Here is a 24,172-nt window from a genome sequence, read left to right as displayed (position 1 = left end):
GTGGCTGGCTGTTAGTTTCGGGAGCACTTGATTTGATATGCTTCCAAGGAGCTTATCACGCAATGTAAAGGTCAATATAACATGGCATATAATGTTCATTTAATTGTGGAAAGCCAGAATGATGATCATGATTCATATTAAATGACCTGCCCAGTCCTACTGAGGATTCTTCAGCATCAGTACTTTTAACTATTATGATAAAAGGTTGTTACATGTGATATGAATGATTTTACCACCACTATTTACACGTTTGCATTCACATGTCTTCTGACCAATACCATGCCGTTATGGTCTTTGTTTTAATGCTCCTTTAAATTATACAGTGTTAATGAAAGTGGGTGATGATACTGAAAAGCCCTGAGAGCACAATGCATGTTTCCATTATAAAGACCACGTGCTGACTGGCATGTGTCACATGTTAAAGTCATTCAGACAGCGTGCAGCTCCAATCAGGATCATTTTGAGTAAGTGAAACATAAATGATTATTGCAAATGCTGATCCGCATAGTACCATCTGTTTTGCTCTGCTGAGCAAACACACGCACACACACACACACACACACACACACACACACATGCAAACTTGAAGATGTGCTCATCAACACATCCATACACTTAAGCAGCTCTATTGACATGGCATACACAAGTACTGAATGCACTGTATATATTATGGACACACACACTCACACACACAGACAGTGTGAGGCAGAGAGAAAGGAAGCTAGTGAATACAGTGTGGTGGACACACATACACAGACAGGGTTTAATCCTTTCATTTAATCCTTCCATTGACAGATGATGGATGGATTTTATTTCATTTGGTCAGCGAACAGACCGACTTCACACAACAGAATAAAAACCCTAATCTAGCACACAGATATGGTCTGTTTTAAAATACTCTCAGATAAATCATAACCTGAACGATATATATTGCAAGACTTTGATAGCAAACATGAGCTTGAACATTTTGGTGAAAGTCCTGCCACAGGGGAAATGAGGAAATGGTCCCAAACGTGTTCCCATTTGCCAGACTGCTGATTTTGTCCTGGTGAGATGAGACTCAACACAAATTGCACAGAAAATATTGACGCGCTTGATTACATTTGATCTTTGCTTCAAAGCGTTTAATGTACAATTCTGCACTACATATACTATTTTGTTTGTTAGTATGTGCTGATGTTGACTGCCCTGCTTAGCAGTTGATGAACATGCAACTGATCTACTGTTTTGCAGGATAGCAAAAGGATGTTGGGAGTTGTTGTTGAGTGGCTGTTGCTCAATGATTGTATGTTACATTGCAAAGCAATGGTCCCCTCATTCAAACAGCGAGGATGTTGAGTAAACATGTTGGCGTTGAAACTTAAAGCTGATCCAAACGTGGCTACACAGACACTGCATACATTTCCCACAAATTATATATCTGTATTTTATTGTTCTTGTGTTATTTTGACATATTTAATGTCAGGATCAGACACAAGACTCGATAGCAAGGATCACACAAAAGGAAAGTGAAGTGCAACAATCAAAAGGTTTCCTGAGAGCTTCGAGTCACAGAAGACAAAACAGGCGGTAAACTAGACAATGGCAGGAAGTAAAGCAACTTAGGAAGCATGGGCAAGTGATACAAAATAAAACAGGATGTGCAATTAACTACGTAACCACACTTACTGTGTAACAATACTGCATGCTCTCTCGTGTCTAGCTGTCGTGAGATGGTAACTGAGCTAAAAGGATGTCCCTTTGTTGCTGTCCACGTCACATTTCCACGGACACTGAGCAGGTGTCTCAAACAGAGGAGGGAATCCTCTACACTTTACTGCAGCGCACAGGCTCAGCCCTAATAGCTCCAATATGTTTACTGCATATGGTTTACTCCTTTGTCAATATCGTTGAAGTGCTGTGTTATTGGTGCCATCTGCATAGACTTTACACAGTAGCATTCTGTATTCCACTCCCACTAGCACTGGGTAGATCAGGACCAGAGGGGGGGGGGTTTGTAAGGTCAGCATACACACACACACACACGCACACACACACACAGCTACAGCGAGAGATTGAGGTTGGAGGTCGCTGTCAGCCTTGAGGCCAAAGCGGAGCAGTCACTCCGGCCTCTCAGAGTGTATTCTTGTGTGCGTGTGACCTGGTTTGTCCATGTGTCCGTGTTTCAGCCGCCTCCATTGTGACAGGTACTGCTCCGTTCTGTTGCAGGTTACACACGCATGAAGTTTGGCTGACTGCTCAGAGGTCGCCCTCTCGGTTGCCTCCGGCCCCGTAGGCTGCTCATGCGGCACATGTTAATGGCTGCAGGCTGGAGCTAAATAAATGGGAACAAAATAAGTCGAGGTTGAGACGTACACATATGGAGAGACACAAAGATGACTCAAATGTTGCATTGAAGAACTTATTCGAACATCTTGATTTAATTATTCCTCACATTGACTGTGAGAGCTCACTTTTCAGTCTGTGGAAGCCCTCACAAATTTAATGTTAGCCTCTAACTTAGTTCATGTCAACTGTCGTGGTTATTTGCATAAATTACGAAATAAATGGCTTAATGTTTTATAAATTGTCTGTTCATAAGTATCAGCTAGAGTTAATTGTCTCCTCCTGACACGATGCAGATGTGCTGTTCACAAAGGAGCAAAAGGCTTTCAAGTAGCAAACCAACTGACCCCAAAACCCATTATTGCATCAGGGCAAGAAAAGCTCCACAATGTTCACATAGAATGTGAACATGTTTGATTCATGTCACAGACGAAAATGTGAAACCGGAGTTCATCTGGCCTTTGAGCCGTTCCCCTGCCGTGCTGAAGAAGTAAAAACACCACTGGGACTTGGATTCAAAGCTGGCTGTAAGGCTTCTGGCTCCGTCTGCAGCAAAGCGGCGTGCAAGCCAACTCACTTTTGCATTTTAGTCAGCTACTCTGTGTTTGTGATTGTGGCCCTTACATGATACATGCTGGTCTGGTGTCAGTGGACGAATGATAGCTCCTTCTCTCTGTGGAGTATATATGCGTGTGTGTGTGTGTGTGTGTGTGTGTGTGTGTAAGTGAGTGTGAGTGAGTGAAAGGACGCTATATTTAATACGAAAACCTTTTTATCGTCTTCATCCTGAGAAGTTGAAATATGTGCTGTTGTCGAGCTCCACTCTAGCTGACCTGGAGATAGAGCTGTGAAGAATTACATTTGTGTTCCCCAAAGTAATTGCTCCTTTGTAGGAATTTCATGATCCCAGAAATATAGTAGACGATTCCTAATACCCAATTTGACACATAATGATAAGGTTAAACTATAGAGCTTGAACACATCATAAAGAGACTCAATACAACCTCTGTTAACTGTTATCTCTTCGCTCCGTTATTTAGCCAAGCCGGACTCTGCTGCCCATCAGCCGCTAAGAGCTAGCTCTCCTACTGATGTGTTGTCCCTGGACGAGTCGCTAGTGTCTCAATCTGTGACGGTACCTGTTGTCCTGGAGAAGAATAACTACAATCACATGTTCTGAAGGTTCATTTGGTACGGAGGTATCGGTTCTCATAACATCTTTATTTTTACGTCACATGGCTGTAGATGGAGTCGTCCCGTAACCGCGGGTTACCTGGTTCGATGCCCGCTCTCCCCATAGTTGTATGTTGAAGTGTCCTTAAGCAAGACCCTGAACCCCCAGTTGCTCCCCGGCGCTTCACTGCAGCCCACCGCTGCTTAATGACGTAGGATGGGTCAAATGCAGAGAAGAATTTCCCCACTGTGGGATCAATACAGGATACATTACTATTATTATAATAACTTTGTTGATAATAAAACAGTTTTCAACCGAAATACTCCAGCATGTGTTGAATGTGTCTAAAGTGCTTGAGAGATGGTGGTATGGTATGGTATTCGGTTTTATTGTCATTGACTAGAGTACAGGTACAAAAGCAACGAAATTGCAAAGAAAGGGTGGATGGAAGATTACAGCATAACATGAGGGAAGAGAGGCGAGAAAAAAACAACCCCCCGACTATGCCCCTAAAGGGGTACAGTGTGGGAGCAGGAAAAAACACCTTAGCACATAAGCACATACATCTTAAACATGACTTGCAACGAGTAGGAAGGGGGGAGGGGAGGTAAGCCAAAGACTGGGTGATCTAAGCCCAGCCATTGGAGGCAGAAGGTGACCAGCACCGACAAGCAGCCAGCCCGGTCCGTCAGCCATTACAGCGCCAGGGGGGACGAAGCAGACGAAGGCGTGGGATGGGGGGGGGGGGTAGTGAATGCAAATCAGTATGTTGAAAGTTCGTGTGTGCGTGGCCTGGTATGTCGTCCTCCCCCAGGCCACAACAGACAGAGTTCTCAGACCGCAAGATGGTCGTTGCCATGGAGATAGCCTTGAAGGGTCCTGGGGAGAAAACAACCACAGGTGTCTGTGGATCGGGGGAAGGGAATGAGAGAGGTTCTCGCTTCAGTGATCTTCGGGGGAGTTGTTGTTCCAGTAACGGCCTTGGCCAAGGCCCGTCCTGGTAGAGGGAGCCGAAAGCAGATAAGATTGGGATTGTTTGGTCTTCCAGTAGCTGCATTAGAATTTGCGCAAGTACTATTCCTCCATTTTCCTCCCGTTTGCCAATAGGATTTCAAATCGATCCAATTTCATTTGCAGAGCCGTCAGCTTCTCCACGATGTTGTCATTCTGGCGGTTTAATGCCACAGTCTGAGTGCCAACAACTCTGCCCAACGCGTCAATCATGTCGGGCAGCATTAGGGGGCTTTTAACAGCTGTCACCGTTTCCTTAATTTTCCGATAAGCCAGGACAGCGCCAAATCCAAACAGCAGAAATCCTGTAATCATAGTTCCGAATAGGTAGATGTCTTCTACGTCCTCCACGGAAAGGGCTGCTAGGCACACGACACGCCACTTCCCCACGCGTCCATCGTGTAACCAGCACACACGTCCCGGCAGGACAGGCAGGTTCCCCCGAACCCGAGCTTCTCGTCGAGAAGACGGTGTCAATTGCGTTTAGGGACCAGTTGATTACGTCCATGGTTTTTAGTTCGAAGAGCGATGCTGAGAGAGTCTCTCAAGTATAAAACAAGACAAGACATGACGATAGGAGCCAAGCAGGGAAGGGAAGGTCATGGGGAAGAGAGGGAAGAAAAATGCGACCGCCTTCGAAGAGAGCCAAAAAAGACGTGTTCTTAAAGAACAACTTTACAAAGACAAATAGAGGAGATTGACAATGAGTACATGGGAGATGCACAATGACCATGTTGATCTCACCGTTTTCCACTTCCTGCCTTCATCTTTGAGAGATGAGGAGAGTTGGTCGGCTGGCTGCTCTCTGAGGAGGCTGACTGTGTGGCTGTTGAAAGAGAGGGTAATGTATTGCTCTCTCTTGTGGTGTCCCCAATGTATAGGTCTAATTTATACCACACACACACACACACACAAATCATTCCATTCATTAAGGACGCATTAGCTGATGTCGGGGGACAGGGCACACCTTATATGTGTGCGTGTTTACAAGCTCATCAGGGCATTTGTGTGTGTGTGTGTGGTTGAATATACACCTGAGCGTGTTGTGGAAATAGTGCGATTACTCTACATTTCCTTTCCTTTTCACAAGAGCAATGTAACACCTGTTATTGAAAACACTCGGGCATGGATTAACTCAGTTGCCAGATCCTATTAATCACAGGTTTTGCTTAGCCATTCTGGGCCTGCAACTCTCTGACAGGATATAATACCATCATCGCTTGCCCCTGTTGGGCAGCGTTAAACCAATCACAGCGGTGCAGAAATCAAAACAAACTTCAAATCAAATCAGTACTGACAACACAAGTGTCCGAACAGTTGTTGAGCGGGAGAAGTTTCTCTCACAATCTGCTTCTCCTCAAGATTGTCAAGATTGTATTGCTGAGGGAGTGCAGCGAGATGGTTCCAGCATGTGTCTCTCCGTCATCATGGTTGTTACTGTAACTGCGCCCAGGAGACATCGTGGCTTAAGACTGGCTTAGAGTCCACTAGAAACAAATGCCAACATGATCTTACAGACTCATAAAAGAGAAAGACAGAGGTAATAAAGGACGGAGAGTGAAAGAGACAGACAAGTAAATGCAGTACTTTAGCCACTTAAGTTTGACTTTGTTGTTCTTTTGCTTTCTTTTCCCCTTATCCGTCTGTGTCCAGAAGATGTTTTCACTGTTTGACCATTTATTTTCCCCATCACTGAAACAAAATTATAGCCAGCAATGTGTGTGTGTGTGTGTGTGTGTGTGTGTGTGTGTGTGTGTGTGTGTGTGTGTGTGTGTGTGTGTGTGTGTGTGTGTGTGTGTGTGTGTGCATGGTGTATGGAGTAAACTACCATTGTCCGGCCTCAGTTGGAATTGTGGCATTGTTTCCAACTGAGGGTGAGTGAGTGTATTATAGAGAAGGAGGAGGAGGAGGAGGAGGAGGGAGCACGCAGCCCTCATCTAATTAGCATGTGTGTGATGGTCTGGCTTGACGCCTTGTTTATGGACTGCCAAACACAGGCACACACACACACACATTCTCTTGGCCGTTGCCTGTTTAGCAGGACGGTGACCATTAACTCCATCCACACAAAGGCGTTCTCCCTAACTGATGGAGGTAGTAACATGGCAGTGTTGGTCTCCCCCTTACAAACTCTTGTTAAACTCCATTACACTGTGTCGACTGCTTTTTGTGTTCATGTTTATTGCAGCATTTGTAGATTACTGAAGAGCGTCTGACTTCCCTTTTCACATTATGAGAGGTTCTGCGTGCACCGAACACCCACACATATATATATATTTTTTAAACACAATGACTCAGAGAAGCCTCTGATTTTGTAAAGTAGCTACAGGCCACATTTTATATGTGAAACTGCAGCCGTCAGATCAGTCAAAATTACACAGGGCTGTTTCCCATCAGTTATTGAGGCACTGCAGATTCAAACAGCGAATGTTCTCTGTTATACTCATGAAGTTTAATATTGAATATTATTTCACTGAACATTATATTCAATTAAATTGCATTCATTTTTAATAAAGCAACGTGAGGTAAATGATATTTTGAATTTTCCATGAACAGATTGATTTGTTCGTGGGGTTTTTCTAGCAGCTCATGCCATGTTAACACTTAACGGCGCGTGATTCAGAATATAACAGCAGGATCGATGCAGGTTGTGAAAAACTGTGTCCATTTGCAGCTATTTATGTATTGTAACTGTGACTAAACATCAAATACACAAGATCAACCTTACTACATTTGAAAATGTTTATCTTCTGCCTAAACACGGTTACGTGGAAATGTTCACTCAAACTAGCTAAGCTTCTCTACAATCTCTCCACCAGCCCATACCGCAGAAATAAGCCCCAGGGGGTACGTCTGTTTCTCTATCACAGTGATTGATTTCTGCTCGGGAATCACTGTGCATAACATTAATGTGTTTCGCAGTGGTCCACGCCTGTAGAATCATTTCTGGTTAATGTGAAGTGAGAGAAAATTGCTCTAATCAGACATATGGCTCATTACACCAGATATGTACTGTAGGCACAATATGCAACAGAAGGCATTGAGTATGTAAACATAAGCAAACCGTTTGAGACACGCATTACATCTATAGATATTCTGTTTTCTGACTGCAGCCTCTAAGATGTAATGTAATCTCTGCTTCACTCTGATCACAACAACACTTACTGGTACCCTGTGAGTGTGTGTGTGTGTGTGTGTGTGTCTGTGTGTGTCTGTATGAGTGCATGTGTGTGTGTGTTCTCAATCCCAACTGGTCAAATACCAGTGGTCAGTGGCCAATACTGACACTCAACGTCAGTTGGGTGTGTCAGTATCAAACACCAAGGGACACAAATTAAAATATCTAAATGAAATGCAAATCAACCAATCCAAAACAAAGAGTGGTTAATGTTGTAGGAGCCACATTGTTGAGGAATTATTTGATTGACTGAGTTTATTGTAATATATGTTTGATTTTCTGTACATTTATTGTTTGTTTTCAAAACATGTGATATTTATTTGTCTGGAATTTGATGAAAATCTCTTTTGCTCCAATACTTTATAAATCTAAATTAGTTTTAATGACTTTAGTAAGAAATGTGTGCAGGTGGTGAAGTGATTGTTGTGTCACTGCTGTTGATCATTGATCATCATAACTTAATCAGTCCTCTACAGATGCTGTTTTGCTATATAACAGGAAAACTCACTTATAGTAAGTCGCTTTGGATAAAAGGGTTTGCTAAATGACATGTAATGTCATGTAATGAAATGCTAAATATGTATACGATCTATATTAGCATGTGTTGTATAGTTCATCCTAACTTTAAATGACTTATCTTACTTCTTTGTATCCTTAATTTGTCCAGAGAACATTTAACAAACCATTACTGTCAAGATTTACTAGCTTTAACTTTGGGAGAATTTGCATTTAAATGTAAATTTAGCTGTTATTGACTCATCCAGGGAAACTTTACAAAGCAAAGTAGAACACATCTACAGTGCTGCACAGCTGGGGGTGACTGGTGTGGACGAGAGTTCACAGGAAAACAGCAGGACGGATACAAAGTAGAGAAAAGGACCTGAGAGAGGGGCCAAGAACACAGTGAGAGAGAGCACAGAGGGAGCTACCTCAAGACAGCAGGCGTGTGTGTGTGTGGGTGTGGGTGTGTGTGTGTGTGTGTGTGGGGGTGGGGGTGGGGGGGGCAAACCAAGCCAAGCAGGAATGAAGAATGAGGAGGGCACTGAAGGACCCAGGTGTTCAAAGCATACAGATAAACAAACTGTATCTCTCTAACGAACAGCTGGGTGAGATCTAAGGTCTGACTCGTCTTGTGTGACAAGGCGACCGGGTTAAAAAGTTCTGCAGATTTATCAGATGACATGAACCAGCGATTGCTAAAGTACACAGGGGGCCTCTTTCTATCAAACAAAGCTCCACAGCACTCTTCAAAAACAACAGAGAGACTGCAGTGAAGTGTTGTTTTCAAGAGTGGAAGACTTTAAATTCACAGAAGCAAGCATTTGACAAGATAATAAGATCATTACCAAATAAACAAGGCACACAATGGAACATTCTCAATTAGTAATAAGTCATGCAGCAGAATGTGCCGCATTGCACTATTTGAAGCTTGGTGTTGGTTTTTCCTCTATGGTTTGATAAAAGATGGACTAATTTTGGCTTTGGAAGCACGTGCTTGTTAGTAGCGCGTGCTCGTTGACAGCGCATACTCGTTGAGAGCCCGCGCTCGTTGGCAGCGCGTGCTCGTTGAGAGCGTGCTCGTTGGCAGCGCGTGCTCGTTGAGAGCGCGTGCTCGTTGGCAGCGCCTTGCTGGTTGAGAGCGCGTGCTCGTTGGCAGTCTGTGCACGTTGGCAGCCCGTGCTCGGCAAGTTATTTTTACTCCATTGATCAGAGCTTTAAAAGAATATTGTCTAGAGCCAGAACAACAGCCTCACGGCAATCATAGCCATTTTAACACAGTGTCCCCACGGATTGAACTGGACAGCTGCATCAGAACATTAGTCTGTGATCCATCTACAACACACAAATCTACACACAGAAGTCCATGAGTTAGAGTTAAAGTATGGTATATATGGTATACATATCAATATTAAAAACAGAAAAGTCATCCTCTCTCATGAAGCTGTAGCTCGGTGAGCATGTGCTTCCACCGGACAGTTGTGTTCTGATATAGCCACCGTACGACATACAAGGAACTTTCATTTCTTGTTGTCCAGTTTGTTTACTGAATAGGAGATTTTTGATTTTTGATTTAGATTTTTTTTCTGCAATGCATGTTGTCGAAACAATGTGCCCAAGCTGGCGAGATTTATCGACATTGCAGGCCTGTATCGACGATAGGAGGTTGAGCCACCTCACAAGTGGATTAGTGGAGTAGTAAACAACTCTGTTCTTCTGTTTCTTTGGCCATTAATACAAGCTTTCACAGTAGTGCTTCTCTGAAGCTCAGCGTTCACAAGGCAGTTTGGAAATTTGGCAGCCAGAAACCGCAGTTACTTTGAGGTTAATGTCAGTAATTTGGGTGTCTATGTTTTGGGTGTCTTATATATTCATTGGATAGCCAACAGGAGGAGGAGATGACACAAAAGTCCCCTGGGCTGTCAATGAATCATGAACATTGTAGTTCATGATCAGCGTCTTAAAGCCACCCTGTAGAGTTTATGTCCGCTAATAGCTCTCTGGAGCAAAGCTTTGTCTGTCCTCGTGCACACGTACGCGCATGCAAAGGCATGTGCACGCTGGACATTTCAATGTCAATGGTTTATATATCTAGTATTTGGCTGATCTACAGGTGGTCATTATGGACCAACAAAGGCAGGGAAGAAGACTGTTTGGAGAAAAACATGGAGAAAAACAAAAGTTTAGGAAAATTGGTTTCGCAAATGTTTTCATGTGTGAAAAAAATGCTTACATTTCCCTGTCTACCGCTCCTTCTACCATGTTGTTTCTGCATAGATTATGTCTTACTCTGATTCTGAGGTGTGTATTGTGTGTGTTTAATAGCAAGTGTGTGCATTTGTGTTTCAGATCTGTGCGTGTGTGTTTGTAGTTATGCATCCATATGCATGTATATGTGCACCATTAATATAGTGTTTGAAATGTCAATCAACTGATCCAGTCTCTGTCGTAGGATGTCATGGTCAATGGTGTCGAACGCAGCACTAAGGTCTAACAAGACCAGTTCAGAGATGAGTCCTTTATCTGCTGCCATTAGGAGGTCATTTGTAATTTTCACCAGTGCTGTCTTGGTGCTGTGGTGTTTTCTAAATCCTAACTGAAACTCCTCAAATAAACTATTATGATGTAGAAAGTCACACAACTGATTTGCGACCACTTTCTCAAGGATCTTGGAGAGGAAGGGGAGGTTAGAGATCGGTCTGTAGTTAGCCAACACCTCTGGATCCAGAGTGGGCTTCTTCAGGAGAGGTTTAATTACAGCTACTTTAAAGGAATGTGGTACATGGCCTGTTAGCAAAGACACATTGATAATATCTAGTAGAGAGCTGCCAATTAAAGGCAAAACATCTTTAAGCAGCCTCGTCGGGATGAGGTCCAAGAGACAGGTAGACGTGTTAGAAGTAGAAACCGTTGAAGATAATTGGTCGAGGTTGATGAGAGAGGGAGACACGCCATCCCAATATACATCAGGGCATACAGCCGTTTCCTAAGTCACTCCACTTGAGGACAGATCGACACTGATTAAAGGGCAAGAGATCATCAATCTTGCCTCTAATAGTTAGAATCTTTTTATTGAAGAAGTTCATGAAGTCATTACTACTAAGGTCTATAGGAATGCTCGGCTCCACAGAGCTGTGACTCTCTGTCCGCCTGGCTACAGTGCTAAAGAGAAACCTGGGGTTGTTCTTATTCTTCTCTATTACTGATGAGTAATAGGCTGCTCTGGCATTACGGAGGGCCTTCTTATATGTCCAAGACCTTTGGCACAACATACAAAATAGGAACAAACCAACACATTTTGGTTTTATTACCTGCTCGCTGACACACACACACACACACACACACAGGCAGGCAGAGCTACACATTGCACTAATCATTTCATATGCTGTATGATGATGTGAAAACTGAGATCCCGTTTCTCTTTTCTTGGCGAAAGTAGAGACCTTAACAGACTGAATATGTAGCTCCTCAGTGTGGGAAACCCTGTCTGGTCTGCCTTTTGTTTTGTTTCTATCTTAGCAAATACTCATCCATTTACTCAAAGGGAAAAAAAACACTTAACTGTAATTTGCTTATATTTTCAACAAAGAGATTGTTAAGATGTTCCTGTTAATATAATATATAAGAAATACACTATGTAGCAATCATTTTGGAAGCCCCTTAGTGACATGCACATATTACAGCTAATGTTCCATTAAAGGTAAGGTTTGCAAATATTGAGGGGCAGGCAGAAAAAGGATTGTAGTATCTGATGCACTAGGAACAATAAGAACTCTCAGTCCTGTCTCGCTGAGCTCAAACCCATCAGTGAGTAAAGAATAAAAGAGAAAGGGCCTCCGGTCATGAAACAGGTGTGTTTATTTATGAAAACAAGTCTGTTGATATTCATGTTTTATATATTTTTCATTATTGTCAACAAATCCCATGTGTGGACCAGACCAACAGTGAGCATATTCACTCATTAAGTACCAAAGCCTCATATATGTATATACATATATGTTTTATCTGTGTCTCCATTGCTGTCACATGTGGCTGACATATTCCTTCATTACGCTGAGCACAAAAAAGTTTAATTTGACTGGATCCCACATACATCGCCCTGCTGCTCCAAACACTGACAAGAGCACCAAATATGGACAAATCTGCCGCTGAAAATGCTCCCGTACAAATGCAGTTTCCTCCTGATTGAGAAGAAGCACAACTAACTATATACTATACTTTATTTGGGACCTGAAGAGGTTTTTCTTCAGCAGGAAACAACGTGCTGCAGGCTAAAAGTGTTTATTGTCGAAAGATACATTTCTTCATAACTTTATTACATGATTTTAAACATAGATTGGGATTGCAAATGTTGATTTTCTTAAACAGAAAGCTGCTCGACAAGAAAGCTGCTGATACATATAATGCATGAGGGAAATATTTTAAATTTCAAATATTATATTGAAATTAGTTGGGTAACATAATAATACACTATTCGTTGTTTGCTTGTATTTTACGGCATTAAAAAAAACTGCCTACGAAAATTAAGCATTTTGTTAATGTTAATGACCATCAAACTGATTCGGTGTCTCAGGAGGATCAGTCCAAGTGGAGGGCTTGCCATAGACAACGGTGCAGGACTGATCTATTCTGCACAAAGTCTGAAATCAAACTAGCGAACCGTCTCTGTTGTGTAATATTTCCCACATGTACCGGAGCAGTAATCCTGTGGTGTTCCTGTTTCCCAGCAAACACCACTGGGGTTGTTCTCGTTTTTTCATCAACAACATCACTCAACGGGAGATAGTGGGGGTTGAGTATTTAATAGAAAATGCCACATCCATGTTATTTTTTTTATCTCAGTGAAAGATGCAGCAGAAAAGACATTCCAGTAAATATTTAAACGTGTGTCATGTGATTTTGGATGCGTATATCTGTATTTTTAGCCTGAAACTGCCAAACACCAAGTGGATGTCAGGATGGGATATACAGTACAGTAGATGGCTGGAAGGGACAAACGTGATGACATTGCTTCAGTGTGTGGACTTTCTCAACTCATGCGTGTGAAATCAATCGATGTAGATTTAAAAAGAGGCATATCACATTTGTATCTGTAAAGGCAGCAGCATGGTATGTGCTGTTTATGAAATGTGGGTCTTTTTAGCTAACTATTACATTTATTTTGGCCAGGACATTTGTATGGAATAGAAGGACAAAGTTTTCTATCTGGGCTAAACACACACACACAAAGAATCCCAAACACAAATATGCACATGTGCAAACAGAGAGCGGGGCCATTTAACATTCAGAAGACACTAAATGCCAAGGTTACCACATCGATACACAATTGATTTAGCTCACTCTGCTTGTGAGTCTGGCCTCAAACAGGCAACAGCATATAGCAAGACACACTGTGGCAGCTGTCTCTAATTTGGCCTCGGCTGCTGGTGTTTGGCAATCAGTCAGCAGCCGAGGCCGCCCTCATAAAGGCTCCCAGTCGAGAGTGGAGCAGGGGAGTGAGCAGAGGCGCAGTGTTGCGGTCTGCTCGGTGTCGTGCGTGTTGTTAAATAAAAGGATGTTATCCAACGGAACCTCTTGGTGCCTGGCTGATCCTTGGTGCTGGCGGGGGAAACCCACGGGTAGCGGCGTGAGACCTGCTACACACACTGACACCTCACACTTTAAAACTTGGACCTAGTTTTCTTTCGGTCACATATCAGTGGTCGAGAAGACCCGATGTGGACTTTCATCAAACTCTGTCCTTGAATTGGGAGACGGATGAGAAGGGACAGGGAGGATGAATAGGTGAAAGACTTCCCCAGCCACAGCAGCCAAACAGCTGGAGAGGAGGACACAGCAGAGTCCTGAGTGAATAATGTCTGTGCAGGTTTATGGCGGCGTCTTGGGAGTTGCATTTGGCAACTGACCTTTCACTGAGTCCCGCCCCTTGAACTGATTGGCCAATCACAGTGTAGCTTAGGTCAGCTAGGACCAAGGTCCACAACTATCCGGCTCTGCTCCAAAGTCACTCGTGCAATCGTTTCAGGCTTTCTACATCTTCAGTGTGATTTTGGAGGAAGTCATGGGCCTTTAAAAACCTGTGGAGCGCTACACTTCTGTGTCTAGCTACTGAAGGTATACTAAATGTATACAATTGCGGCTTTTCTTTTGAATGATTGTAACAACAAATTAAGAGTGATGTTTCTTAAGTACATTGTGTTCGGTCTAGATCAGCAGGTGTTTTGGTGGTTTAATTTTACACTGAAGTGTAGCTTTAGCTTCTATATTTATCTTTTAAACCTGTTTTCACCACTCAATCAGTTTGACATCCTGGATATATCCTTCAAACACATACTGTAAACCTTCTGTCCTCTCTTTGAATCGCTTAGATCATGTTTCTTGAGAAGTGCACTTAGTGACGGTGTGGGCTCCATGTTATTGTAATGACAGCTTGACGGACTAGCTGCGGGGGCGGGTCTTAGCGAAGGGTCAATTCCAACCCACACATGCTCTTTAAGTCTCATTCCACAATGTTTTCGTCACCCCATCGGCAGACATTATCATACGTCATCGCTCACTCATTTCCATTTTTTTTTGAACGATTTTGGTTTCTGTTGTTATTACTTTTATTCATTAATCAAATTCATCATTCCTTTTTTTTTTTTTTGGTTGTGTTCTTTCATAGGTTCTCCAATGCCCTCCCCCTCCTGTCCATCATCTGTCATTGACCACTCACATCCTCAATCAGCCAGTCCGCATGGCCAACTGTCATTAGTCGACGTGGCTGAGCCAGACGAAGAGGAGGAGGAAGAAGAAGAGGAGTATGCAGCCAGATTGTATTTACCTGTAACACATGGTAAAGGGAATTTACTTTACTACCTTCCTAGAGACTGCTTAACTTCTCCTGGTAATCTGAAGTGGAATTTAACAGATGTATTGGGTTTATTTATACTTCTGCAAAAAACTAAACAATATTCCTTTTGAATTATATTTATTGGCAACATAAATGATGAACATTTGTACAGAATGTAATCTTTCAACAGCTCGACCCAAAAAACAAACCCACGTGGGTTTTGCCTGCAAAACCAACATCACTCAAAACCCAGTTATTTGTAAAAGATATTGTGGATAATATTATCTGTCTTCATTCGGATTAACTGTCATATGCAAGTGAGATCGGAGAGTGATTGTTCTTTGAGTGTGAAATTACATACTTCTGCACTCGACAACATCTAGCTGCTGCAAGGAGATGCTTGACAGCATGTGCTTTCCACATGCTCTGAATATTCAGATACCTGCTCATATTTGGCCATATCTTTCTCCCAAAATTGGTTTGTTCTAAGACAGAAGCAATCTTTTAGGTTATTGAATGTAACTTAGCTTTTCATCCACCATTGTCCCTCCCTCAGTTCATTTGTGACTGTTGTTTATTGCAGGCTGCGGCATATATGAGCTGTTGCTGTTTTTCATGTTTCTTACTTCTGATAAATGTTGAGATCACTTACAACACTTGGCAAGCAGTACGGAGGTTTGAACTGCCGATGACTTCCAGTGTGCTGCCAATGTCTGTGCGAGTGAGATCAGCCGGCCTCGTCACAGCTTCTCCCTGCCGTGTATTGCTTGTTTGCTGTCCAACCTTCCCCCCCTTTCATGTGTGCTTCTGTGTCTCATCACACACAACCCTAAAACTGTATATACTCTTGGAGAGCAACTCATACCAACACAAAAGAGACCAATTACGTTCTTGAGTCCAAGCGAAGGTCAGCAATCTTTGAATTAAAGAAGGTCAATACAATCGTGACTATTTGATAAGTATATATCAGTTTGTAAATATAGTGTGTCTTGAAAAACATATGTGAGTCTATATTGAAGAAGACTTCAAACATGTTTACATTGTTTACTGATGTAATAAATCAAATGAGAAGTCTTATCGACAATCAGACTTATTGTTGCAGCCGAATGAGTCGTCCCCTGATGGTCAGTGGAGAGAAAGCAAGTTAAAGGCCACCGGGTTTAAACTCTGCTTCTCGGGAGTCGTGATATGATAAACGCATCGTTTTCGAAGTGTTTTAGGGGTTGTAGATCTAAGTTGGTTTGAAGGTACAACTAGTTTGTCAGTTTAATGTTAAGTGGATCATTATGGAAACCAGATTGGTTCACATAGACAGAATTGCTGAGGAACATTGCTAAAAGGCTCCACTGTGTTAGACTATAGAAATCCTACAGTAAGTATCACAGGCATGACTCAGCTGAAATCAATATTTTGGGGTAATAAGTGTAGTGAATTAAAACAGTTCAGATTGATTCCACCAATCAAATCAGTGTACTTTGTTTTGGTCAGTAACTCCCCAAACACAGTTATTCATTAGTGCAGTGTGCAGTCCATATTTCCCCTCTCATTTCAACAGTGGACACACCAAGGTCAGACAGCTGCCATTTATGATCAGTCCCACCATGTTTCAGCAGGTCTGCTCCTGAAAGCTCTCCACATGGAAAATGTTAGGCTGTAAAAGTTGAGGATGAAACCCAAGTATGGCTATTTGAACCACATGGGACCACAAGGGGCTGATTTTGGATCAAATCAGAGTGCTGATATGAGACCTGTTTGCCAGGGTTGGTTGACAAGGACCAGATGCAAAGTCATGTTGTCTGGCCAAGGACTCCGGATCAGTCTTCCTATATTCAGGAGGAAACAGACTTTGATGGTTTGAAGAAAGGAACTAAGACACCCACAATTAAAGTCAGGCTGCATCAGGATAGGGGGCATGAAAGGGAGAAATTAAGTCTTTGGAGGAAGGAGAGTAAGAAACAGAAAGTTAGCTGCATGGAATGATGGAAATAGAGAGACAGACAGACGTCTCCTCGTATATACACATTGCCCTGAACATAATCAGAAACAGCTCCAAATGGCTAAAAGGTTGTGCATGTGTGGTTGTTTGTGGATATGTGTGTGGTCCCCTTCTCTCAAAGCAGTCCCAGCCTGAGCTAACCAAGCAATGTTCAGCCACACATCTAAAATATCTCTCACCCCTTCCTGCCCTCTTTAGACAGGCTTTTCTAAAAAAGAATAAAGGATGTAATCAAAATATAAATAAGTATCTGAAAAGTTTTTTGGGGTTAAATCTAATTTTGATTAAGGTCTGAAATTCTTCTGAACAAAATATATTGTTTGACTTTTCAATTGCATATTTTATATGTTTAAATGTCTTCTTTTTAATGTTATTTTTAAAAATCTTTTTTTACAATTTCAGAAAGAAATGTCAGTTTAAATATAAAAATCAATCAAATGTTAAAAAGTGGAAGTGTGAAACGTCAGATATTGCCAGGTTGCGCCATATACGGCGCAACCTGGCAAACTTTATTATTAAATTATATTTTAATTTCAAATACATTGACAAATTGTTGAAAGTTCAAGACCAAAATTTAAATTTTCAGGTTCAAATCTTTTTTTGAAATGATCAAAACTATTGGCCTGGATTTGGCTCCATAGATGTACAGACGACATTAATGGCTGATTGAGGACATATTGCATCAATCAAAATTGTGCTGGAATATCACATTTTTATCAAATAATGCAAGGAGCTTGATCACTGTCTTGATAACTGATAATTGCAATCAATACTTGATGGATTTTTACTAAAAACACCCCATGTCTCCCTCTGATGTTGGCACACTAAATACACACAAGGACACATTTGTTGATACACATACAATATCAATGTACAATTTCATTGTTCTAAAATTATACCTTTTGTCCATGGCTTTACACTAACTAAAGACATGGAAACAAACACACTTTAACGGAGATGAACAATATGAGCGCTGGGTGTTTGATATTTCAGGTCAATGATTCTCTTGATGTCTGCTGCTTTGAAAGCAGAGTTCCACTTCCCTTTGCTGCCTCCCTCAGATATGTCTCCCTCTGTCACCTCCTTGAAAAGAGCATTGTCATTGTAATGTGCAGCACTCAATATGAATATTATATAATTGACAAATCTAGCAACTTGCTTCCAGATAAATATAAAATAGTGTAGCTAAACTACGCCAGAGAAGAAAAATAACTGACTACATTATCTTAGCCCTACAGCTAGCACTAGAGAGCAGAAGGCAATATCAAAAATCAATATCCCATTATGGCGGTCGGTGATAACACAAAACCCCATTTAGACCACAAAAGAAGAAAATACTTCTCTGAAAAAGCAGATGATGTTGAATTTCCGGAGAGTCTGAAACTCCTTTCAGTGAGTATTTAAAACAATAACGGCTACATCTTCATCAACACAACAAATTTTGAGTAATTGTTTTTCATCCTATGTTTTAAAGGGTTGCATTATGATGCGTTCACACCAAAAGCGTTGTGAAATTTTCCCGTGACAAAGATCCAACGCAAAAGCAACGTACAGACGCGAATTGTTGCGATAGAAGCGAAATTTCGGCGGACGCCGTGTTTTGGCCGTTGTGAATCCTCATCACTGTCCCACCTTTGCTGAATCAGAACAAGATGGCGGACACACTCATCGTTGCGGTTTGCGGGCACCCGGAGCTCTTTAATACAACCTTGTATGATTACCGGAATCGCAGAGAATAAAACAGGCACGGGTGATGTTATGTATAAATATATATGATATTATGTTATGAACCCAAACACGAGGGCATTAGATGTTCCGCTCTGGGAGCGGAAGTCTTTCAGATGTAACAGTTAACTTCGTCGGTGAAAGTGACCGAGCTGTGTGAGCCTACGGGTGATGTCATGAACGCAAATGTTAGATGTTCCGACGTTTGAGGGATGTCCACAACAAGTCAGAAGCAGAACTAGTGGTTAGTTCTTCATGGTGGATGAAGTAAAATACAATGTTTTTCACGGTGTAAAGCCACAGATAAGCTCCACCCCTTGCCAAGATTCTCAATGTTTTTGGTGTGAACACTTCAAATGGTCGAGCGAGTAAACTCACGCGATTCGCAAAGCTTTTGGTGTGAACGCGGCATTAGTCATCTGATGTGCACAATAGTCCCACTAATATATTCAACAGAGGGTCAACGATCATGAGAGCCTGGTTGCCCACTGTGCAATCGCTCCAAATAACCTGCAATGTAAATGATGATCCCATTGCCTTACTCCACTACTGGCAATAGTGGCTACCTTGAATCCTAAAATAATGGCCTTTATTTACCTCAACTCCAGAAAGTAAAAAAGAACCACAGGTGTTCCACATTAAACGCCTTCCAGCTCAAGGCTCAAAGGACAGAATCTAATCCCTTTCCTGCTTCGGCTTTTAATGTGAAGCATGGAATACAGGATGGTAGATTAACGACCATCAGTAAAAACAGGCAAAGTAGAAGAGATTCAAAATAATTAGTGGATGAAAAGAGTATTCATGTTAAAAAAGGGAAAGTGAGAATAGATCGGTGAGGAATACTCTGCTGTTGTAGAAATGTAAGCTATGCTGAATTTAGTATGCAAGCCTTATTTTTTGAGGAATTGATGTGCTCATACACATTTGCATGGAGCACATTTATTCATCCCAAAAAAAAAATCAAGAAACCGTTTGTGTTTTTTCTGTTGCACCTGTACAATCGATTATCGAGTGTCAGGTTCTTGTGACGGGGTGAGGCTCAGGCGCAGAGAGACAGGCTGGACGCAATATGAATAACAAAAAAAGCACTCTTTAATGAGGCAAAACAGATTACAAAAAACAAGGTCCAAAACGGGGCAGGCAGGGTCAACAGGCAGAACCAGGAACACGGACAGGACGACGGGAAAAGGACACGGAACTATAGACGACAATCCGACAGCAGACAAGGAAAAGACTGACACAATATATAGGGGGGAAACAGGTGTACGACATCAGACAGTAACGAGACAAGAGTGGCTGAGGGCAGGTGCAGGGAATTAAACAATTAAGACAGAGAAGACACAGAGGAGACATAGGAGACACGGAACATAGGAGAAACAGAACAGGGTGTTACAGAGAGAGCCCATCATTTAGAAATGAATAAAATAATGATAACAGTAGTTTTTATTTGTATTGTACCTTTTATACATAAATTGCTGTTAAAAAGGTTAAAGAGTACGATAAAAGATATACAATAACATATTAAAAGACCACAGTATTGTTGCATTCAGAATTGACAGACTCTTGAGATAATTCTAAAATGGGAATAGACAGTTTTTGTGCTCTTGTCTATTTATTCATTCAACATAGCCTCTATGATCATATAGCTCATATTTGCCACTTAAGGCTCTAATAAAACGTGGCAGCTTGCTTGTCAATAGTGATAAAACTGACACATCCCTTTATCAAGTGTAAAAGAAAGAAATGCAGATGAAGGTGTTTGAATAGAACAGACTTTAATTAAAGCATACTATGACAGCGGTGTTTCTATCTGTGGACGTCTCTGCAGTGACGACATTAGAGTCTGAGCTGGGATGTGTATCTCCCACGCTTGCACAGATTTTTTTGATCTTTTACTTTGTTTACAAGAGCAGGCTGAACAGTGAGCCTTTTCTTGTGTCCTCCCTCAAAGTGTAACACAGGGTGGGACACGGTGTTATTGTCTTCACACTGCTGCCTCAGGCTCAGGCTTCCTCTTGCATTCTCCCTGTAATCACGGTGTTGCTCTGAGGGACTAACATGGATTCACTCTGGCAGAAAAAGATGGACCATAAACATATCAGTATTGTTGATCATCAGAACACATAGACAACCAAAAAAACTGTTTCCACTCTGAATTTGTTTTTGGTGGAGCAGATTTGCTTGATCAGTGTCCAACGCATTCTTGTCATGCATTTCAGTCTCTGAATAATGGTTATTACTCTCATTATTTACGTGCCACAAATCAATGAGTCTGGTACAAAACTAGTCTTTATAATCCTCTCTAAATAATACCAGTAAGGTCAAAGTCACATGTTGTCACATGACTTTAATTGTTATGTCCTGTCTTATTATATTTACATTCAGCTACAAATTGCATGTATAACTCATCTCATCTCAGGTTAGCCACCAAATATATATTTTTTTTCCAAAGACAGGATAATAATCATATTAATTCTTAATATCCTTAACAATTTCGGATCTAATCAAAATGTCACACCAATTAGATTTGGTGCAGGTTACCATCTTCTATACATACATTCTATAAAAGATAAAGTCAGTATTCAGACAAACTGCGCCAGATATCTTTTCCTTTAAAAGGCCTGGATTAGCGGCGCAATTTGTTTTAGAGCAAGTGGACAAAGAGGGTGTAATAGAATGCCACTCATCATGATCTCTCCCCCCCCCCCCCCCCCCGCGAGAGTGAAAAGACGCCAAAACCCCTCCAGCATCCAGCCTTTAGATGCCTCAGAGATGGCCAAGGCTATCTGCTCGAAACGGAAAACGCAACAGAAAACAGACAAGTTTCTTTGCAAACAGGGGGGTGACGCCAAGGCATATTGACAGCGTCTATGCTAAAAGCAAAAGAGAGGTCAGACCAAGGCGGAGAGAGCAACACAAATAACACTTAGTGCTTTTTACTTTAGGACCAAGTAGGCAATTCTCCTCAACACCAGAACTAATCAATGGACCATTGAATGGAATAGAGGAAGGAGGGAGAAAGGAGAGAGAGAGAGAGCGAGAGAGAAACATATTTCTCCTCAACACCAGACATGATCAATGATGGCGATGGGAAGAAGGGATGGAGAGTCGGAAGAAAGAATGAAAGAAAGAACCCTTCTTGACATGAGGAAGAATCAATGGCAAAAGGCAGAGAGCGAGGTAAAACTGCAGAAAAGATATTTGAAAGAAAATTGTAAGAGGGGAGTGAACGATAAGAGAGGCAATCATTTATCAGGCTAATGAACCCCAGGCTAGTGGCTGGTATTTTAGCCTCAAATACACACGCAAGGTAAAAGGCACAAACACAATGCTCACGTCTGAGGCTGATTGCAGAATGGAGTCACTTATGTAAATCAAAATGTTGTAGCAGACTCCATACCAGGAGACAGAGAGACGTAGAGAGAGGCAGACAAAGAGATGAAGTGGAAGGGTGTGTGTGTGTGTGTGTGTGTGTGTTTGTGTGCATGTGTGTGTGTGTATATGTGACAGCCAGAGCACTGTCCTGACTATGAAATGAGACACAGAATATTTAGAAATTATATACTACAACCCATTGTTCTTGTCTGAGTTTAGTCCAGTTTATATTTGTCTATGTATGAGTTAAAGTTCTTCATTTTTGTTGTGATTTGATCATTGGCGCAAATCTCTCATTGTTTTTCAGCCTTGCACTGCTCTCAAACATTTCCAGGGTTTTGTGGTGAATAGTTTGTCTTTTTCCAAGTCCTGGTTATTTTGCTTGCTGTTCACCATTGTAAGACGTGGTTAACGTTGTGAAACAGTAGCAGTTAACATTGTAACACATTGATACCATTGTGAAATGGTGGAGGCTAATGTTGTAACACGTGGTAAACGTAACACATGGTTAAAGGTATAAAACATTTGCAGGTAACATTGTAACGCAAATTTAATATTGTAAAGCGGTGACGGTTAATTTTGTAACAAGTGATTAACGTTGTGAAACGATATTGATTAATGTTGTAACACTTGGTGAACGTTGTGAAACGTTGGCCGTGACAGTTGTAACACAAAGTTTATATTGTGAAGGGTTGGCAGTTAACATTGTAACACGTGGTGAACATTGTAACACAGTTTGTAGTGTCAACCGCTTGCGGTTAACACTGTAAAACATGTTTTACATTGTTATGCACGTGGTTCACGTTGTAACGTGTAGTTTACATTGTGAATAATGTGGTTACCGTTGTAACATGCCGTTCATACGGCATGTTACAACGGTGGAGTGGTGGAGGTTAATGTTAACACATGGTTTACATTGTCAAACGATAGCGGTTAACATTGTAACACGTAGTTTACATTGTGAAACGGTGGTGGTTAACATCGTAACATGTGATTAACGTTGTGAAACGTTGGCGGTTAACGTAATATGTGTTTTACATTATGAAACGGTGGCGGGTAACGTTGTAACACGTGATTTACATCATGAACTAGTGGCCGGTAATGTTGTAACGTGTGGTTTTCATTATGAAATGGTGGCTGTTAACATCGTAACATGTGGTTAACGTTTTGAAACGTTGGCGGTTAACGTAATATGTGTTTTACGTTTTGAAACGGTGGCAGGTAACATTGTAACGCGTGATTTACATCATGAAACGATGGCGGGTAACGTAACACGTCGTTAACGTTAGCTGGTCAGTTGTAGCTCGCGACAAACTATAGAACTGACATCTGCATAATATAAGCAGGCTAATAGGACTTTTTTTAATGAAAGCGTTATACTCTCGATAAGAAACCAAAGGTCTGGGCAATTTAAGGAAAGTTGTTGGTGTCCTTTAAAAAAAGATTGGTCTGGAATGTGCAACATTATGCTACAACATTTTTCAAAATAGGAATGCTGAATAAATAATATTGCTAACCAATCCACTCAAATTGAGAGAATATCCCTCATATTATTTTTCCCTCTTGCTTTCTTGATATGTTTTCCAGATGCATCTTGGTATCGTGCCAAGGCACTTTTATACATCATATCCATATATAATACCTTCGTTTCCGCTGTGTGGACGAGTGGGTTACAGCCACATAGTTGGCCCATGGATGCCAATTTACACACATCTGCTGGATAAGCAGAGAGCTTACGCCTGTAGACACGTGGTGCACATTGATGGTGTATGAAGTAGGCTATAGTTGTAACCCTAACCATCTCGACACTGCATGTGTCAGTTAAAAATATATATATATATGAGCCAGAATAAATGGAACCTTGGCCAGTGGATAATGAAGTTATTTTCACTTCTTTTAAATGTATTTGTTCTCGACAGAATGCAGAAGAATGGATTTCAGCACTAGTCTTGCCAATTAGCGTTCATATCGACCAATATGTCTCTGTTCCCAGGGTCTGTATGGAAAGCCTTTTCTCATCCGTCTGGAAGAAGACATACATAGCGCTATAAGTAAAGT

General features: G+C 41.6%; 1 protein-coding gene across 1 annotated transcript in view; it reads left to right on the top strand.

The window, feature by feature from the left end:
* tenm3 (teneurin transmembrane protein 3) overlaps nt 1-24,172 on the top strand; it is a 180,778-nt gene that overhangs the window by 29,688 nt on the left and 126,918 nt on the right. Inside the window, 1 exon segment of the mRNA XM_056408324.1 lies at nt 14,851-15,021. Within this exon segment, the coding sequence (XP_056264299.1) occupies nt 14,859-15,021 (163 nt within the window). The 5' untranslated portion in view covers nt 14,851-14,858.

Source organism: Pseudoliparis swirei, chromosome 24 (genome assembly GCF_029220125.1).
Source record: "Pseudoliparis swirei isolate HS2019 ecotype Mariana Trench chromosome 24, NWPU_hadal_v1, whole genome shotgun sequence".
NCBI lineage: Eukaryota > Metazoa > Chordata > Actinopteri > Perciformes > Liparidae > Pseudoliparis > Pseudoliparis swirei.
Note: the sequence above shows the minus strand (reverse complement) of the source record. Positions and strands in the feature narration are given on the sequence as shown.